This window comes from Eleginops maclovinus, chromosome 15 (assembly GCF_036324505.1).
Source record: "Eleginops maclovinus isolate JMC-PN-2008 ecotype Puerto Natales chromosome 15, JC_Emac_rtc_rv5, whole genome shotgun sequence".
Taxonomy (NCBI): domain Eukaryota; kingdom Metazoa; phylum Chordata; class Actinopteri; order Perciformes; family Eleginopidae; genus Eleginops; species Eleginops maclovinus.
This window is the reverse complement of record NC_086363.1, coordinates 17,164,568-17,185,614: the sequence shown is the minus strand read 5'-3', so window position 1 is coordinate 17,185,614 and position 21,047 is coordinate 17,164,568. Positions and strand designations below refer to the sequence as shown.

The window sequence follows — 21,047 nt, the reverse complement described above, 5'->3', positions numbered from 1 at the left end:
CAAACATCACCTATCAAGTTGAACAAGTCTCTGCTCTGTGCTGCTGAAAAGTGAAGTAAATCAATCAAAGCCTTGGGGATAGAAAAAACGATCAGCCCTGTATTGTGACTCCAAACAGGAGTAGACTTGTTTTATACTGGGTGGCAACGTTGATCACCATTTCTCATTATTTTATCCCCCTTGAGTGACAGCATTGAGGGGTCCAAACCGCAAAATGCTTATCTTTGCTGGTCTCAAAACCTCAAAAATAGTGCCACTTTTAATCATTAAGTTTTCCTCACCTTTGACATCTGGCACAAAGGGCGAGCAGAGCGACACCGATGACAAAGAAGACAACGAGGGAGATGATGCCCACCTCTGGGGAGGAAACCCAACCCAACATGTCAGCCATTCCTTTTGAAGCAAGCATTGTGCTGGTGTTCTGTGAAGATTGGGTAAACGAAGAAGGCACAGGATATGAGAATCCAAACCAGTATAAATTATGCGACACACTTTTTAATAATTTGACAATTTCCAGGTAGCATCTCATACATTGATGTCCAGCAATAAAGAAACACAGGGTTTGTTACTTACATTGTAGGCTGCTTGACTCCGCTGTAGCTCTGTCACCAACTGCTGTCAGTCATTCAACTGCCTTTGCTTTATATGGCTCAAACTACCAAGATAAATTAGGGAGGGACTCACTTCTTTAGTGTCATGTCTGTGTCTCTATGAAGGAGGTGCTGGCACAAGTCCATAAAAACCCATTGTGTTATGTCAGCAAACAGTCACATCTGCACCTAAGGTGGCTGCGCCTTCCAGGTATTTTGGAATGCAATTTTTTTTTTTCTCAGACATATTATAGAGAGAGCTGAACCGACCACTTTTCAGGTTGATTAGGCACACATCTACACACACAAACGCATTGAAACAACACCTCCCTCTAGCAGCTGTTCACAAGATTGCAGAAAATTGGCCACTCATCCCAAGCAAAGGGCATTTTATACTTGTATCGTTACATACTATAAATATGAAGTTGTTTTTGTTGTGTTCAATTACTGATGTAGGAGATAAAATATTTAACAAAGAAACACAGAAATAGATTTGAAAATACTCACAAGGAAAATATATTTCAGAAAGAAATAACAGTGAGGGGTTAGGGTTAGGGTCTGATGTAGACACAGGAGACAAGGAATACCAAACTTCAAAGGTTCTGAACATGGAAGTGACAATATTTCATCTGATCACTTTAAAAGGTCTGAGCTTAAGTCATGAAACCAACTCTTTAAGTTATAGTGTAAAGTTATCCCTATATGTGTGACATATATACGATTAATTGTTTGTAAGCAAATGAATGAAAGGCTCACACAAAATGGCTGGGAATACCCACATAACTGACTCAATGCAATTTTGCCACCCTCACCCAATCAAAAGTAGACCAATTATGTAATTTTACGTTCAGGTGAATAATTACACACTTTTCATATGAACAGTATACAAAAACTGTTACTGTTTTACAAAACAATCCTTTTTTTTTACTGATTTCTGTTGGGTTTTTGCCAAAGCTTTTTCTTGTTTGCTATGTTTATGGAACTGCTACGACCCCTATGTCTGTCTATTGGATGTAAAGCAAATATTAGGAGATCATTAGCTTAGCCACAGCTAGCTTGAATTTTTCTGATGATGCAACATATCTTTCTATATAGTCTTTCCAAAGCCAATATATTTATCTAATTTGGATAATCATTACAGAAAAAAGGTGGCATCTATTTCCTCTATTTTAATTACTCTATTTCCCAAAATGTAACTGCAATGTAACTATTAATGCATTTAACAGCATAATTGTTAAATGTTTTACAGGCAGAGGGAAAATAGCATTGATATATAGACTAACACACACATCCACACTCACCGATCTCACCATCCCTGAGTCTTTAAAATCACACAAACACATCTTTTTGTTATTAATGACTTTGTCACCAAGTAATTCATAGCCCATTACCTGTATAACAGCTCTATTCTGTCATACTGATCTTTTGAAGTCCTGCAGATAAGGCAATGATATATCCTCACCTACACAAAGCAAACTCAATAGCCACACGTTCACTGCAGGGCGAAAGGAAAACCTGCAGTAATCATGGACAATTAAAAATATTTGTATCCTCATAGCAAAATCTGCTGGCTATGTGAATGAACCTAGCTAATAGTCAATCTCTATTTGTGTTCAAATTGAAAAAATAATAACTTTCCTGATGCTAGCTAAGTTTTTCAATGGAGATCGGATCGATCAGGCTAAGCTAACGGTGGAGCTGCTCCGTTCACACTCACAACAAAGTCATACAGACATAAATAAAGCAGCGACTGTATTAGCCATGCCATAGACCAGGGGTGGCAAACTAAATTTCATCGCGGGCCACATTAGCATTATGGTTGCACTCAAAGGGCTGGTTTTAACTTTAAGACAAAATAAATATACATATATAATATATATAAAATAATGTATTATATTACATAATTGCCTCTGCATTGGATAATTATTGGTTTTGGTAAAAATCTGAAAGCAGAACTCTAGGGCAAATAATTGCAAGGGAAAATATGCAACAACTACAACAATTGTACAATTTATTTAAAAAATGAGTTTGGTAGCATTAACACATAGTTGTGCACTGACATATGGTGCACGTAGACACAGAGATATTGTATGTGGTGCACACTTACATTTCTGTCTGTTAAATAAATCCCATTAATTTATGAGATTTTATTATTTTATTAGCTTTATTATTATTCTTTTTTTTAGATCAAGCACTATTTAAGTATTTATAATTTGAATTTTCGTGTTTGGTGTCGCTGTTACCTGTAACTGTTACTCACTGCCTCACTCGACAGTGACTGAAGTCGCTTCAGTGCGCATGTCACAAAACAAGATGAATTGTGGGACATGTAGTTTATGGGAAACATGCTTCTGTAAAGCGGCGTGTAGCCATATAACAAATGTATTATATGTTTTGAAAACTCGCGGGTCACATAAATGAGTTTGACCAGACTTTCACCAGACGTTCTTCTGCATGGTCCATTCTAGCTTTTTTTTTAAATGGCGGTCTTTGTAGGAATTGAAAACCGGGGAAAAGCGAAATGACGGAAATTATGTTTATCGTTTTAGCGGACCAATTACAGCCCTTACGGTTGCGTCGCCTGACGCAAGGTTACAAATTTTGTGAGGTGCACGCAACGACGCAACGGGTACATAAGGTACCTTGCGTTGCGTCAACGTTGAACCATAAATAAGCCTTGAGGCTTTGGGGGTGTCTTGTGCCTTGCTCAAAGACACCAAGGCAGAGGTAAACTGGGATTTCTCAGAGTACAAGTCCAGATTCCATATTTTAGGTTTGTTCGTGGACCAGCAACCCTACGACTCCCAGTCCAAGCCACTACTGACTATCATTGAGTAACTCCTTTGTCATGTCTTGAGGGTATAATAGGTCATTTGATTGGTCAAATTCCTAATAACCAAACACACACACACACACACATACATCGTGTAATAGCTTCAATTGATTTTATTTCATTTTTTTGTTTTTCGTACTTTTTATGTTCTTTAACTGTGTTTATGTATGCACCATTTACACCAAGGCAAATTTTTCGTATGTGCAAACAGGCATGGCAATAAACCTGTTTCTGATCTGATTCTAAAATCCTACTATCTGACTCATCCACCACAGCGAACAAAGATGCATGATTGGGACCAATGTCCTTCATCAGCATTCTCATCTGAACTGTCATCAGAAGCAATTACATTGCAGGATGACTCATTGTGGAAAACTCAACTGAATCAGCATCTATGGGGAGTAATGACTTTACTCTTTCTTTTTTGATTCAGCAATATTTTGTAAATGTCAGATAACCTTTGAAATATTGTATTGTACCCCACAATAAGCTTTTTTTGTATTTTTTGTATTTTTTGAATAATTTAAAGGTCCCCTATCATGCAAATGCACTTTTCGATGTCTTTTATGCATAAATATGTGTCCCCGGTATGTAAGGAGACTCACAAAGTGTCACAAAATACAACCTTCTCTCTTTTCCTCCTTACCCATATCTCTAAAAGCGGGGGTACAAACGAGTGATCCAGATTTGCTTTGGTTATGACGTAATGACCAAAATGTGGGCTGGCTTTAAATTGAACTCCTGAGCTGAATACCCTCCGCAGCACCTCTGTGTGTCTGTGTATTCAGCAGGATGTCTGCAGGAGAGACTTAAGGCCGATATATGGTTCAATGTCGACGTTACGCAAGGTACCTTATGTACCCGTTGCGTTGTTGCGGGCCCTCCTTGCGTCGTTGCGTGCACCTCCCAAAAATTGTAACCTTGCGTCAAGGCGACGCAGCCATAAGGGCTGTGATTGGTCTGCTAAAACGACAAACGTCATTTCCGTCATTTCGCTTTTCCCCGGTTTTCAATTCCTACAATCTAAAAAAAAAGCTAGAATGGATCAAGCAGAAGAACGTCTGGTGAATGTCTGGTAAACAAATACAACGAGCGACGACGATAGACGTCAAAAGAATCTTGGTCAGTCTTTACAAAAAACATTGTGCCTCCTACTGTTGTGGCGATGAATTGCATTGCATCACTGAGTACCTATTATTCTTATTATAGAAACGTATCTCTTCACAGAGGAGAGAGAGCTGCATAACGCTCCAAAGCAGGTGGCCAGCTTGAGCTGAGCTCAAATTTAAAGCAACAGTCACAGAAACAGCACTTCAGGAACAGGGCTGAAATAGAGGGGGATGAGGGCATGCTACAATGGGTGTTAGGTATTTTGAGCAAAACCCTTCACAGACAAGTTTTGTATAGATATTGCCCTACAATATATTGTTCAAATATAGAATCATAGGAGCCCTTTAAGTTATTACATTTTTCTTACAGACTCACTTTGTTTCTCACTACCTACAATCTAAAATGCATATTGTTCCTTCTACCTGCAGTGCTTTGTGTTAATCTATATTGTGTTAGTGTGAGTTGCAGTGAGTTGGAGATATCAGCTGTAGAGATGTCCACTTTAACTCAAATTGCCGAACTAGATGGCACTTGCCTTTTGGTGACAAAAAAGTACATTTGAAAAATCTAAAGCATTGTCTGAAATAATAAAGGTTCCTACATGAAACTGCTAACAACAAAATATGTGGATTTTCTTTAGTTTGCAGGTCATCATTTCTGGAAAGAGACATATCTCAAGGACCTTAAATCAAAACAATATAGATTGACACATAGAGCAAGAATATTAATTTTTCATTTAGGGGTGAACTGCCTCTTTGAATAAAACCTATACAGTTGGATTTATGAAAGTATCTTTTATAAATAGAATTTGGTACATTTAAAACAAACCCCAATTTCACTTCTCTCTTACTTTTGTTCCCTGCTGTTTTTTGGTCATGTACCACATTGTGATGAGTGCTATTAGAATGGAAGACATGAAGAGGATGGCATGACATACACAAGCCCACCACAGCTGCTTTTCTCCAAACACCTCCACAACTGTATCCCTCCGCCTGGCGTAGTCCTGAGAAAGGGCTTCCAGCTGGAAAACGGTGCTCAAACCCAACAACACATGGAAGATCTGGTGAGCCTGACCCACAAAGTCACAGCAGCCCGGGAAGTAGCATTCGGGGATGCGACATGAGAAGAAGAGAGCGGACAGAAGGAAAAGGGCAATCTGAAGAGCGTAGAAGTGTAACCAGGTCTCCTGCGTCCAGGAGACGGTGAACAGGCGATGGACTACAGGGCTGATGCATAGAAAATATGATAAGGAGTTAGGGATCAGCTGGAAAATTTTACGCTGTATTGGATAAGGCCGCTGGTACCTGAACTTAGCGAAACAGCATCCTCCACACGAGAGCCAGCCAAATAAGGCAATTCCAGGAAGATACAGTGGCCCGATAGAGCTTTTTCTCCATGCTGGCTCTGACGTGTAGAAATAATGGCCAAGTGCAGAACCATACTGATACACTGCTACCCCTACATAGTCCATGAAGAACAAGAAATAATGGGCATGTTCAGAGTGAGATTGGAAGAGGTGAGCTGCCACACTGAACAACAGATAGGCGAAAGCAGACAGCAGGTAGAGGATCAGAGGTAGACATGCTGCATCCAAGGTGTACCCCGGGGCACCTATATTGGCCCACCAGCGGAGCAGCAGCACAGGACAGAACAACAAGTGTGTCCACACGTTTACGGTCTCATTGTGTCTCTGGAAGAGGCTGAAGAGGTAACAGAGCCAGTTCTGCCGGATGGGACGGTAGCCCGACAGGATGTAGGGCTCTCGGAACAGAATGGGGACCTGGGAGGCGAGGATGGTGGGGCTGGGTGACGGAAGAGAAGATGGGATGGGGTCAAAGATGAGCCGCTGGAGAATGTCCCCCGACATTTCTGGGTTATGGGAATCAAGAAGATGAGGCAATGGAATACAGTAAGGCTTGCTGGACACCCAGTCGTAGATAGAACTGAAAAAGAGACAAAAGAGAGTTCACGTTTAAGCACTGTTTGGTTAGGTTTGAAAAAAAATCATAGCTTGGCAAAACATTTTATCTATACTGTGGAATGAACTTGGGAGAGAAGGTTAATACGATTTTACATGTTCACAGCCATTTTTTTCGATTTTGAATCTTTTTTAATTGTTATGTCAAGTGGCAAAGAAATGCATCAAAACATTCCAGGGTTGTCAAACTATCTCAACACACCAGTAAAACCATGTCATAATAAACTGTGAATAACAACATCTCTAGTAAATTTGCTACAAAAAGTATTCCATCTCAGGTAGCATTTTACATGAAGTAGGTTACTCACTCTATAAAACGGACTATAAAATGTGCATGGAAATGCTGTTCAACAATTGGTCAGACATTAAGCAAGTGAAAACGAAAATTGGATTTACCAGGACAGGCCCAATGTAAAACAAATACATTTTTATATTGCACCCCCGCCCATCTGTATGTAACATATGTGCGCATTTAAAAAAAAAAAACCTCTATTTTTATACTCTTTAAGCCCTCCGATCCCGTTTGCATGCAAAGAACGCTCTGCTATTTCCTCTTCTGTCGGTGCTTCAGGGCAGACCAGTAGAATCTCAAGCATAATTAGCAATACAGTCAGGTATTGAGCTGCGTTTATTCTGTACCAAAAGTACTCATTATGCAGATTGACCCATTTTAGAATAATATATATTACATGTTTTGATTATAATTGATGCATTAAAGTGTTATCAAAGCTGGTAAAGGTGCAGCTAGTTTTAATACCTACTTACTCCAGGTGTTGATTATATTTCACATCATTAAAGAAGATCTGCAAAGTACCGAAAGGTACAGTACTAAATAAATGTTGTGGAGTAAAAATACATGATTTACCAATGAAATGTAGTGTGGTAGAAGTACAGTGAGAGAGTAGAAGAACTGAACCTGGTTTGCCCTTTAACTCTTGATTTCTGTGTGAGACACAGAAAAAGTAATTCAAATTAAACCTTTACCAGCTGTGGTAGACATTAGTGCATCAATAATCACACTGCAAGCCAGGAGAAGATTACTCTACTTAGAAAAAAGTTAAGGAAACTGGTTGTCCCTAAAGATTTAAGTAATGGGTTGAATAAAAACTTGAAAACTAGTAGCTGAATCGGTTATTTTACACAGCCTCCCTGCAACTGTTATTTTAACTTCAATACATTAATTATCAATATGATTTACTTTAAAATCATAAATAAAAAAGTGTCAGTTATTAAAACTTGAGTGAATTTTACCTAAGAGCACAACATCATTGTTTTCAAATTCTTACACTAGGCATTTTAATGAAGAAGTCCTTTACAAAAACAGCACAAGAAACAGCTTGCCTTTTGAAAATGCATGTTTGCCATTGCCTGCATGCAGGCCTTAAAAGCAGTATGAAAGTCAGGTTGCTATCGTGAAAATATCAGTCGACACTTTCAAAGTTTCAAAGAACAATATTCATCATTTTTTTAAATCTTAATTAGTACGACACAACTAACCAGTTCAACATGCGTACGCAGTTTGAATAATTTTAAAAAATCACATTTCTTTCACTTTAATCTATGGATGTTATTTTATTAGATTTTTATTAAGATTAGAGGCAAGCTTACGGAACTTTAACATGTTAAATATCACCCCAAAAAAAAGAGAAGGGTTCAAATATTTAAAAAACAACAACAAAAAACCTAGCAGAACTTTGACAGTCCGTGGTTCTAATGACGTCACATTCTGAACGCATTCAAGTTTTTTGAGTTCTCACAAGCATTCTAAATTCGCACACAGTGAAGCATTTTGTAACCAAAACAGATAGAGTAGTTACTGTTTTATTTTGAAGTGAATCTGTAACTTAACTGAACAAACAGTAGGTGGCTACTTTCCTTAATTTCCTCTATAGTTTTCCTAAATGATAAATGTGTTCATCTTAAATCAAAAGGATCTTTGGGGGAAGGGCTAAGATATATATTTTGAAATCATTTAATTGTGGGTATTGGCAATAACATACTAATATTTTTTTACCTTTGCTTTCAGTTATGTCATCAAATAAGGAACAACCACTGATCGACACAATCTCAGAAAACTACGCAATCTTGAAAGTTCTGGGAGCAGGTTGCTATGGACAGGTGGTCGAATGTTTAAAACTGGACACTGACGAGATTGTGGCTGTGAAGGTTTTAATACAATTGAACTCAAAGAAGAACAACATGAGAGAGGTGAGCTCACTTTGGATTTTCACAAGTCAAATATCAATTATTGGACACTGCCTGAGTCTTAGTAAATATTTGGTTGTACATAAACTCACTGTTTTATTTATGCTCAGATTCTCTCACTGGAAAGGCTCAGAGGTTTAGACCCTGATAAGTCCAACATTGTCAGATGCCACGAATGGTTTCAAAATATGGACCGGACCTTCATTGTGTTTGAAATGCTGGATATGAGCCTCCATGACTACATGAACAGCAAGGGAAGACTGCCGTTACCTCTAAATGGCATAAGAATGGTGATCAAAGATGTAAGGATACCAGAGATAAATCAACAACCATTCGTTTTCCACTCATTAGATTAGATATACTTTTATTGATCCCAGTTTAGGAAATTCTTTTCATCATATTAACATTCTGTAAATGACTTCACTTGCAGTTGGCCACAGCATTAGATACCCTAAAGGGAATTGGAATAATCCATACGGACATAAAATTGGACAACGTCATGCTAAAGGATCATCACCTACAGCCGTTCAGCGTGAAGCTTATCGACTTTGGCCTAGCTGTAAAGACCTCAGAAGTGTGGCCAGGAGCTGTGGTGCAGCCTCTTTGGAATAGGTAAGACCTCACTTGAGGAAGTTCACTGCTATCTGGCAGTTTCTTATTGAGTAAAGAAACATTTCAAAAAAAAGTGAACTTTAAAATGACATTGTATATTCTGCTCTTCTTCCACACTCAGGTCCCCTGAAGTCCTTCTTGGCCTGCCATTTAATGAGGCCATTGACACTTGGTCTCTTGGCACAGTAATGGCTGAAATGCTCCTTGGATTTCCGCTTTTCCCAGGAAGAAATGAGTATGATGTGGTGAGTAAAATTGGTGGTTCATTTCTACATCTTTTTTAAAGTTTGTAATGTTGTTAGGATATGTACTAATACTTTAAGGTCAGGCATTTTTTATACATGGCTTATAGAACTGACAAAATGACATTTTGCTGTGTTTTGTTTCTAGCTGCGTTACATCATTGATCTTCTGGGTAAACCACCAAAGGAACTCCTGAATATTGCATTAAACACAGCGTTATACTTCAAGGAAATAAGCAAGAAGATGCATTGGACATTCATGGTAAGCACCACAACCTTCTTTGCTAAACCTGAATTGTCCTCCATTAGATCAATAGTATAAAAACATTAAAATATGTTGTCTTCTTCCAGACACCCAACGAGTATCAGAGCAAAACGATGCAGAAAGCGAAGGAATACAGGGAATATAGGTTTTGCTCTCTGGAGTCGCTAAAAAAAGTAAGTTGTCAAGTAGATGCTGCCTGAAGAGGCACCAACAACATAGTAAATTATCAGGAAATTATTTTGGCTAATGTGAATTCATTTGTCAATATTTTTTTTTTATAGACAAGGTGGATAAAAAAAAACAGCCCTGCTAGTGAAGATAGGGCGGCATGTGTGGAGCTTTTGCAGGAAATCCTTCAGGTGGACCAAAAGGAAAGGATTACTCCAGCGCAAATCCTGACCCATCCTTTCACAACAAGGAGCTACCTCAGTCCCAAAAATGTCCCTGTGTAAGTATGTCTCTATGACTGTGTAAATAACACCATCTCCATGGCACACAGGTTTTCAAAAAACAATAGGCAGTGTAGATTACTGTAAATGGCTAATGGTAATGTGCACTGTACACTGAAAAGACTGAAACATTGTCTTTAATTTGATGTATTACGTCAACACGTTTCACATAACTGTATCAGGTTAGTTGAAAGCAATAGCATTAAGTCTGAATAAAAACACCACTTGCATGTATCTTGTCTATTGTTTTCCTTTAGACTCTCCTTACCTTTTGTCATCGAGCTTCGGCAAGATGAGAGGACCATAAAGTTGGAAGAGATCAGTGCCCTCAGGTAAGGCCACTAATCCCTAAACTGAGAGTAAAATAGTATGTGCATGAAGTTAGGCGATATAAAATGATCATTATGTTAAATACACTCCCAAACTGGAACTCCCTACAAGGAAGTATTCGGAAATTAAGACGCATCTTTTTAGATTAGATTATCTTTTTAATTTACAGAGAGGAATCATTATTTATTTTATTGTGTTTTATTTTGTTTTACCTCCTGTGTCCCTTAAACCCAAAAATGAACCTCTAACTGTTTGTGTGCATGTGTAGTACCGAGTCTGTGCAGGGAAATAAGTCGAAGGTTGAAATTGAGCAGTATTTGATACTGGAGTCAATCACTGATGAAGACTGGGAAATGAAAATCACTGAAGAGGTTAGGGCAAACGACAGTACCGAAGATCCCATCTCCAGCAGCGAAGAGTCCCTGCCCTCACCTGGTAGGAAATATTTACCTCATCATTTTCTGAATTGTCACATCCTTCCAAAGTCCATTTCTTCAAAGTTGATTAAAGCACTAACTATACATTAATTTGCAGTGGTCAGCGAGCTCAGGAAGAAGAAAGGAATCAGAGGATTCTTCTCTAAGATGAAAAGAAAGTTCTCCTGCTTCCATGGCATGGTGGGATGGTAAGTGAAGTGCACATAAAAAACTCTGAAGGTTTTGCAGTTAAAACTCACTTCAGTTCAACGTCATCAGCCTGATTTTGAACTGTCTTATTGTAATGCGTCCTTGGGTTTTTTGAAAGGCGCTATATAAATCTAAGTTATTATTATTATTGTTTTCACTAAATCAGACATGGGTGTTTAAAATTACTTCAAGCTCTCAGGAGATTCAATGCAAAACCTTCACAGTTACTTCCATGGGCAGAACGGTACTTCTTATGAGCAGAAGAAGCCTTGTCTGCACAGGTTTCCTCCGGGTACTCCAGATTTCCTACAGGATATTCCTTGCTAAATAATTTGGTATATCGCATTTTTCAACAATAATTGGTCAAATATTCCAAGCCTGTCTGTTGTTTAAACATTTCAGTAAAAAAAAAAAAATGCAAGGTCTTGTTTTGCCATGTTAAGAATACCGTATCTTAATCCAAAAATGTAATTGAAACTTTTTTTTCATTTACTTCAATCATGTCTATAAGATGTTCATATTTATTCTGTATCGTGTCTGTATTATACTGGCTATATTTTCGTTTATTATTTATTTATTTTTACATTGTATTATTTATTTTATAAGCTTTTTCTTGTGTCCCTTTTAAGTTGGTGTTTTTGACATGAATTCATCTTTTTATGTATTTTGTTTTTATTATTATTAGCTTATCTGGGTTTTTGTTTAATTAGTAGATGTTTATATTTAAAAGTTTTGATTGGATTTGTCTTCCTTTAGTTTGCTTAGAGGGATCATTATTTATTTTATTGTGTTTTATTTTGTTCTACCTCCTGTGTCCCTTAAACTCTTCAACTCGCTTAAAGAGCTTACGAAATGCTATCCGTACCTGTTAATGGGCTTGGTATATGATAGAGGTTGCATTTTTATTGTGAAATGTGGCATATATATATTTTTTTATTATTGATGTATTTTTAATAAATCAAGATTATAACAGCATAAAAAATGTGTCTGGTAGTAACAATCGGTCGCCGCTTCAGAAACATCCACTTCTGTACTTTCTGGCGATGACGTCACGAGTAGAACACAGCTCGTGGCAGCCACCATTGTTTGTATGCGTTGAAGCGTCCAACAAAAATGTATGTTAATCATTATGATAAAAGAATGGACAGCAATAGAAGGCCAAGAATAATTGGCAAGCGATGTGTTGTATGGGGATGTTGGGACGTCTCCAAATCTGGCTATGGGATGTTTCTGTTTTAAAGTCTGGCTTGATGTGTTCTGTTTTAAAGGTCTCCTATTATTTTCTATTATGGCATATATTATAGGTCTCAAATATATAAAAAAACATGTCTCTGACATGTTTTGCTCAAAATACCAAACAGATCATGCATTTAAGCATGTTCGCTATCCCTCTGTTTCAGTCCCATTTTCGAAAATGCTGATTCTGTGACTGTCGCTTTCATGTAAATGAGCTGAAGCTGGCCGAAACTGGAGAAACTCAGCTAAACGCTGCCATGATTAAACCCCATATTATGTTCCAAACCACATGAAGCATTATTTCTGAAACACTTCTCAGTGTTTACCACTAGAACAGAGACATTATATGTATTATATATACAACAACTCTAAGTCCCTCCTGCAGACATCCTGCTTAATACACAGACACACAGAGGTGCTGCGGAGGGGACTCAGCCCGCGACTGTATATTGCGGACGATAGATTGGGACGTGTCATGTGGGTGGGACGTGGCCAAGAGTTCAATGTAAAGCCTGCCCACATTTCCGATATGACGTCATATTGGCAGCAAATGTGGATCAGCTCGTTTGTACCCCCATTTTTAGAGATGTGGGTCAGGAGGAAAAGAGAGAGGGTTGTATTTTCAGACACTTTGTGAGTCTCCTTACACACCGGGGACACATATTTATGTAAATAAGATAGAAAAAAGTGCATTTTGCATAATATGGGACCTTTAAATTGTGATGTGTGCCTTGTTGTTATAGTTTCACTATAATTTGAACTTTTTGATCTTGCATGAACCAACCCTCTAACTGTTTGTATCTGTAGTTCCGAGGCTGAGCAGGAATTCAAACTGGAGTCAATTACTGATCAAGATTGGGAAATTGAAATCATCAAAATACTTAGAGTAAGCGACAGTACCAAAGATCCCATCTCTAGCAGCGAAGAGTCCTTGCCCTCACCTGGTAAGAAATATTTACCTCACCATTTTCTGAATTGTCACATCCTTCCAAACTCCATTTCTTCAAAGTTGATTGAAGCACTAACTATACTTTAATTTGCAGTGGTCAGCGAGCCCAGGAAGAAGAAAGGAATCAGAGGATTCTTCTCCAAGATGAAGAGAAAGTTCTTCCCCTGCTTAAAAGGCTTGGCGGGATGGTAAGTGAAGTGCACTGAAAAAACTGAAACGTTAGTTTAAATATATTGTGTCAAGACGTTTCAGTTAATTCAGTGTGTCTGTGAAGGTTTTGTCAGATCAACGTCATCAACTTAATTTAACTTATTATTAGTCAGCTTAGTCTTATTGTAAAGCGTCCTTGGGTTTCTTGAAAGGCGCTATATAAATATAAGTTGTTATTATTATTATTAGTATTATTATTATTTTCACTAAATCTGACATGGGTGTTTAAAATGCTCTCATGAGATTCAATGCAAAACCTTCACAGTTACTTCCACAGGGAGCACAGTACTTCTTATGAAATAACATTTTCTATATATTATACCTGTTCTATAAGGTATTTATTTTCTGTACTACTGTTTATACCGCTATATCAGGGTTCCTGCAGGTTTCACCAACTCAAATTTAAGACTTTTTTAGACCTTTTTAAGACCACTTTGAATCGAATTTAAGAACTAGTTCACGGCAAGAATGTATGAAGGAAAATTGCTATGAAAGAAGAAATACGTGTCCTAATTACTTACAAAATAAATATTCATATTCAACGTAAGAACAATGACTGAACATAACAGCATAACAGTACACAGAACTGTGTTAGCCAATTGAAAAATAAACTGAATATTCCATGAAAATAATAACATTAAATAGAGGAAGTACTAGAATCCAATACAAAGAGGTGTGTCTATTGTATACAGACTCAATTCAGAAAGTGAATTGAAGACATTCGGTCCCAAAACAGAGAAGCTATAGAAAAAAGAAACTGAATTTTCCATACAAAAATGTATATTAAATAGAGGACGTACAAGAATACACTATATAGAGGTGTGTTTAATGTGTTAAGACTAGTATTCGATTCAGAAAGTGATTTGAAGACATTCGGTCACATGACTTAAAATCTATTGAAAAAATTAACTGAATTTTCCATACAAAAATGAATATTAAATACAGGAAGTGGTAGAATCCAATATAAAGAGGTGTGTCTATGGTGTAGATACAGACTAGTATTCAAAACGCCACATTCTATTACAAAATGTATATTAAATATACAAATGTTGCATTATTATTTATAATGAGCTTCAACCTAATTTATTAGAATTTTAATTCATGATTTTAACCAATTTAATTTTTTAAAACGTTTCTGGCAATAAAAACGACTAAAATACTTTTTAAGACCGCGTGGGAACCCTGTATAAACTGTCATAGTGTAAATAATTTCCTTTTTTCCAGATGAATATTTATATTGCACTAGATATATATGCACTCCTGGTTAGGCGCTTGCTGCATTTCGTTGTCTTAATACTTAATACTTTCACACAATGAAGTTTAATCTTATATTATTTTGTGTGAATCCTCATGTTTATCGTGAGCACGCAATAAGAGAGTCTTTCTGGATGCCCAAAGGCAGCTGAAAGTAGCAGCACATTTTGCAAAGACAGAAGATAGATTTAATACTATAAACGTTGGTTTCATCCATGTCTTTTATGTCACACACCAGTTTTAAATTATGTCAATAACTTTCAAATAGTTACTTATAAACAGAGGTGGAAGAAGTACTCAGATCTTGTACTTGAGTAAAAGTAAAAGTACCAGAGTGTAGGCATACTCTGGTAAAAGTCCTGCATTCAAAATGTGAGTCAAGTTAAAGTACAGAAGTATTTGCATTTAAATATAATTAAAGTACCAAAAGGAAAAGTACTAATTATACAGTCCATTCCAGAACAATATAAACAACATGATGTAGTGAATGTAATATACATAATTCACCTCCTTCTTAAGTGTGGTTCTACTTTGATTTGATGATTTGGGGAGGTACGCAGCTCATGATTTGGGGTGGGGGGGCGCCAGCTATGCCTAGGGCAGAAGAATGGTCAGGGCCGGGCCTGACTATGTTTACTAATATAATAATATTATCATTAAAATATAGTATATCAGTATCCAGTTTAGATTTTGAAGATTCAACAAGATTCAAATGTTATAACACAATACAACTAGCCTACTATGTGTGTCTATGGGTAGCCGCCATCAATTCCGACATACCCCCATTCCGACATTGACGTCTAATTGTCGAAGTGGAAGCAGTTCCATTGTTTTCAAAGCTCCCACCACTCCGACAAAAAAAACGTCCCGTCATTCCGACATTAGGGCCATTAATGTAATAAGGGAAATGGGTCCTATCTTGCAGTAGCCTATTTGCTTGCGTGCTTTCTGTAGTCCGTGTGTAAAAAAAACATGAAATCTTATGAAAGCATTCTACACTATTAATGTATGGGGTGATGCAATCCGTGCAGCCAGGGTTCGGGTGAGTGAAATTAGGGGGAAACTTGGCTTGGTGTCAATTCCTCTAATGCTGACGTTTTAAATAAATCTGCTCCAATACCTTGATACCTTGACACACACTCGGAGACAGTAAAAAAAAGTCCTAGCTGCAAAGCGTGTTTTGATGTGCTCTCGTTGCTCTCCTGCACACAATTGCGTGCGTGCCAAGCAGTCGGCCTAATACACGAGTCCTGTTTTACAGAACAAATAGCCACCTGGCACCTGCGTTGCAGTTTAGCTCGTAATAGCCTACTGTATGTAGAAAATAGAATTATCACTAGGCCAAAACTGTGTACTGATTCAAAGGATGTTTTCTCCTCCAGTAAACTGCATAAGTATGTAGTTGTAAGCGGGTGGTTTGAGCGCAAGACGATGGGGGGCGGGGTCCCGCCCGCCTGCCGGCCTAGACGTTGCAACACACCTGTGTTGCATCTGTTGATTGGGAATGGTGGATGGGTGGGTGCTGGGAATATAATGGGTATGTTTGTGGTGAGACAGCAGGGCAGGGAAAGGAGATACGATTGAGCTCCACGCCAGAGCTGCCGTGCCAGGACGTGGGTGAGTTTTGTATTGTATCCGTCGTAAGTTGAGATCAGCCTAAGAGATAAAGATTGTTGCGTGTTGCGATTACTGGTCTTTTGACTCCGTTATGCCCCACTTTCGGCGGCCGAGGCGAGGAGGCCAGCGTATCAGGTAGTATTGTGGTGTCTTTCTGTTTTCCGGGGAATTGGCTTCCCCGGCGGGTTTCTCTGTGTATGTGTGCATGTGTGCGCGAATGAGCGGGGAGAAGAGCAAGCTCATTTGACGTGCGAGATCTGTACAGAGGAATAGGAGGGGATAGCCTTGGCTTGCTGTGCTTCCCTCTGATATATTATTTATATGTGTTTCCCTTTTGCTACATGTGGGGGGCTAGCATTATGAGTGGAGCTAGAAATATCACTCTGGCATGTATAGGCTACTGTTTGTTTTCTTCCTTTTGCTACATGTGCGGGCTAACTTTACAGAGTGGAGCTAGTTAGCTGGAGACTCACCAAACTGTGTTGGAAGTGGTGTGCTATAGCAGAAATAAATACCACGTCTCAGCAACAATTGTCAACGGGTCACAAATTATTACACAACGCAGAAGTTACACGGTTACACCAGTTATTAGCCTACCTGGTCATACACTCGCTTGGATGGGCGGGATGGATCTGCGGCCACTAACTCAAGCATCTGCTGTATAAGAGCAGTGGTTGCCACCAAATCTGCCTCCGCTGCATGTCCATGCTGGCCAGGTTGGGTGATGACATTGATGTCGGGATCGTCCCCGTTGACATCAAATGTATTGGTTTTCATATAAATATTGCACCCGGTTTGGGCGCAACGCCAGTACATTACATCATTACGGCATTTGTTCCGCAAGTAGCGGTATTCATCCAATATAAGACATTTCCCCCCCCGTCTATTGGCTATTTGAATGTATGCCATCCTATATGCATGTGACTAAGCTAGGCTAATCAGTTAGACTAGCTCAGTTAATTGAGGGCCATGCATCCGTCACGTGAATATTTGAAGAGTATGATTCCAAAACGGATATCCGTTTTTAAAAACATTAAAAAATCATGTTATTTAATTGTGTAGGCCTATTCCAGGAAATATCTGTCAAATTGCGTTTTTGTTGTTTTGATTGAGTAAAGATATAGCCTATCAAATAACAATATCCAAAAACGTTTCTACTGAAATCAGGCCTAGGCCTACTTGGAAAACAAATTGTAAAACATATTTATGAAAATTCATTAAAATGGTGGATATAGTGTTTTGGAACCAAACTCTTAATGTTCTGTCTAATGAAGATATAGAATAGAATATAGCCTAACTTAAATTGTCATTGCAAGGATAAAGGACACAAGAATGTATTTGTCACATACTTAGGCTACATGCGCTAGATAAAATGTAGTGAAATTGCATAGAAAAAAAGAAAATTGAAAATAATAATAGGCTACATAGTTTGTGGTAGATTTGTTTCAAGCATCTTGAGGAAGCTGGTGGAGATATAGGCCTAGCTATGGAGATGAGACGGGGCTCTTCTCAACGTCTCTCCTCAGTCCTCTAGCTCGTTCCCACTGATCTATAAAGAATGATGGGGCGGTAACAATGTTATTTCTAGATCAGTGGGAACGAGCCGGAGGACCGAGAAGAGACATTGAGAAGAGCCTACTAAACAAGTCCGTCAGTTAGGCATTATCCATTCGGTAGATTTCCCTTCGTTTTGTAGCCTATTGTTCTGTATCTTCCTTAATGCCAGTTTGCCGACAGTAATTGCGTTATCACAGCTATAACATAAACAAATTCCGGCACACAAGAAGAAGGCTGTTATTAAGAGTGATTTATTGTATTCTCAAAAACGACTTTACACGGGACTTCTTTGTGAATTGATATTGGCCGGGTTTCCCAGATTTTTTAAGAAGCTCTTAGCGCTAAGAGCCTCTTTAGGGGAGCTCTCAACGAATCACAGCTCTCGTAGAGCGCTCCTAAGACGCTTATAGCGCTAAGAGCTTCTTAACGAAATCTGGGAAACCCGGCCATTACTGTCGTGGATAACTGAGGAGGCTGTAAGATTTAACACAATAGCCTAGACAAAACACACAGCCTAAAGTATTTTAAAGAGTAGGGTAATCAGCCGGACCCGCTGTTAATCTTGGCTCCACCCGAAGTGGAAGCAATCGGAGTGGTAGGCCTAGTCCCCCTGTGGATGTCTTTGGCACTCATGGACGCTTCCAATAGCCCTCTCGTATCCACCGCCACGTCTCTCATTCGTCATCCCATCAGCTCTGGTTCACAGCTCCATAGAATTGGGAGCAGCCTCTGAAGAACGCTCGCATAGCATTTTATTGCCCTTGAGCGACTCTTTTGCAGATCGGATGCAGGGAGATCGAAATTGGGTAACGAAAATTGAGTGCTAACCAGTCAGTGCATCCATTACAACAATAGCCTATATTATATAACACAACAAATAAACGGAATTATAGGTAAAAAAGACAAGTAATAGGCTAACAAACAACCATAGGCTTCATGACGTAGGCCTATAGGTATCAGGGTATCATTTAAAAATACGTGTGTTTCTTAACAGGTAGCGTCTTGAAACTTTCTTCTGTCAACTTAAAGTCCAATCAAACTTCATTCAAAGGAAGTCCATAATTCAAATGAAATTGTTTTCTAACGAAAAAGACCAAACTTAGGCTTCTAGAGCTCTACTGAAGCACTTCTTAATTTAAAAAAAATGTAGGCTATTAAATGTAGGCCGCAATTTAGGACAGGCCGGCTCGTTTTGGTCACAGTGCATTTGCCTGAAGCTCTATGGGCTGCACACAGTTTTTTAGTGCAAACTAGACGACCATTGTATAGCAGTGCCTAATGATTCTGGAATTCACTTTGCTGCTGCTGTAGCTCATACTTTGCGGCAGTTCGCTATTGCTTTCGGTTTGAGATCCAGTGAGGGCCACCCAACAAATTATGCCACACAACTTTTGTTGAGTTGTAGTAACAAAAACAAATGATTTAAAAAAATATATTAGATAGGCCTATGTTAGCAAATTGGACCAGACAGAGTTTGCTATGTTGCGCCGGTTTAACTTTGCTGGTGAGAAAGCATCACACAATCAAGATAACCAACGTAAAACACAACTGATGGACTTTGAGGGCAAGCGACTGGTAGCGACGTGTCGGCATATAGGCTAGGCTACTATAATACTACTACTAATAATAATAATAATAATAAACTTTATTTATACAGCGCTTTTCTTGAACAGAATCACAAAGTGCTTTACAGATAAAATAAACAAAATAGCAACAACAACAACAACAAAAAGGGTTAATACAAAATAAACAATGACAAAATTAAACTTATTTAAACCCTTCAAAAGCTTTGCGGTATAAATGAGTCTTAAGGAGAGACTTAAAATGTGTGACAGAATCTGCCAACCTTAGTTCCTCAGGCAATTCATTCCATAATTTTGGAGCTAAGACGGAAAAAGACCGGTCTCCTTTACTTGCAAGGCGGGACTCAGGGATGGTTAATAAGCCTGCCTGCAGACCTCAATGTACGGGTAGGACGATAGGGCACTAACAAGTCTGAAATGTAATTGGGGGAAAGGTCATGAAGAGCTTTAAAAGTTAAAAGAAGAATTTTAAAATTAATTCTCCAGATTGGGAGCCAGTGAAGTGCTGCTAGGATATGTGTTCACACCTTTTAGTCCTAATGAATGATGATGGGTAGCGGGCGGGTGTGGATATCAATTGTTGAAAAAAAAAAGCATTGCCTCGGGTGGATGGCGGGTGGATTATTGATAGCTGCGGGTGCAGATGACATTAGGCTCATCCGTGGTTCTCAGGATGTTGGAATTTGATACAGGAACCGTGAAGATAAATTGAATAAAAAAAAATAAAAATAATAATAGGACTGTCGGAATGGCGGTACTAAAATATGTCTGATATCGGATGTTCCATGTCGGAATAGCAGCATGTCTGACAAATAGCATGTCGAAGTGGCAGGATGTCGGACTGGGGGCATGTAACCGTGTGTCTATATATGTCTACCTGGCCTTAGAGATAACAAACCATACACAAATATCTTCCAAATAAATTGCTGTGTAATCTAAAAAGAAAAAACTAATTGCAATGCAAGCCCAGCCAACGTTAGCCTGGAAGCCAGGCTCATTCCTTTGCTACTGCAAACTGCAAACTTTTTTGCAAGAAAGGCTAAGCCAACATGGCTAGCTAGCAAATGTGTCACTAGTTGCCGACTGCCCAGTAATATTGACTTAACGTTAGCGAATTGATATGCTTAGTTAGCATTACGACTACATGTATCGTTAACATTTACAGTTAGCTAACGTACCGTTGCATAAATAGCAGGATGGTGCGCCTTCAAGTGTCTCTTCAGGTTGGTCATATTCTTCCCAACTAATGGATGCATTTTGACAGACAAGACGGAGAACTTGGGGAAAATAAATATCCTGCTTTTCGAATGTCCAATAGTCCACCATTAACACTTTAGTCCCATCTCGTCTCATCAACGAAAACAAAATATAGATTTCGTCATAGTTTTTATTATCAAAAAT

At 38.6% G+C, this 21,047-nt stretch overlaps 2 protein-coding genes across 5 annotated transcripts in view; one reads left to right on the top strand and one right to left on the bottom strand.

Moving 5' to 3' along the window:
- The window catches only part of paqr8 (progestin and adipoQ receptor family member VIII), a 38,349-nt gene that overhangs the window by 4,566 nt on the left and 12,736 nt on the right, over positions 1-21,047 (bottom strand). For 2 of the 4 annotated variants that reach the window (XM_063902836.1, XM_063902837.1), the window contains exons 2-3: positions 574-6,476; positions 282-421 (exon numbers count right to left, since the gene is read on the bottom strand). In XM_063902836.1, the coding sequence (XP_063758906.1) occupies positions 5,369-6,400 (1,032 nt within the window). In that variant the 5' untranslated portion in view covers positions 6,401-6,476 and the 3' untranslated portion in view covers positions 282-421; positions 574-5,368. Of the gene's footprint in view, positions 1-281; positions 422-573; positions 6,477-10,552; positions 10,638-21,047 lie in introns of all 4 variants that reach the window. The other 2 variants (XM_063902839.1, XM_063902838.1) reach the window with 2 other exon arrangements.
- LOC134877239 (homeodomain-interacting protein kinase 3-like) lies at positions 8,540-13,617 on the top strand. Its single transcript, XM_063902670.1, has 12 exons — positions 8,540-8,719; positions 8,827-9,018; positions 9,147-9,328; positions 9,450-9,573; positions 9,719-9,832; positions 9,922-10,008; positions 10,117-10,283; positions 10,542-10,616; positions 10,883-11,049; positions 11,149-11,239; positions 13,284-13,420; positions 13,520-13,617. Exons 1-12 carry the CDS (start codon positions 8,540-8,542, stop codon positions 13,615-13,617), a joined length of 1,614 nt encoding a protein of 537 aa, XP_063758740.1.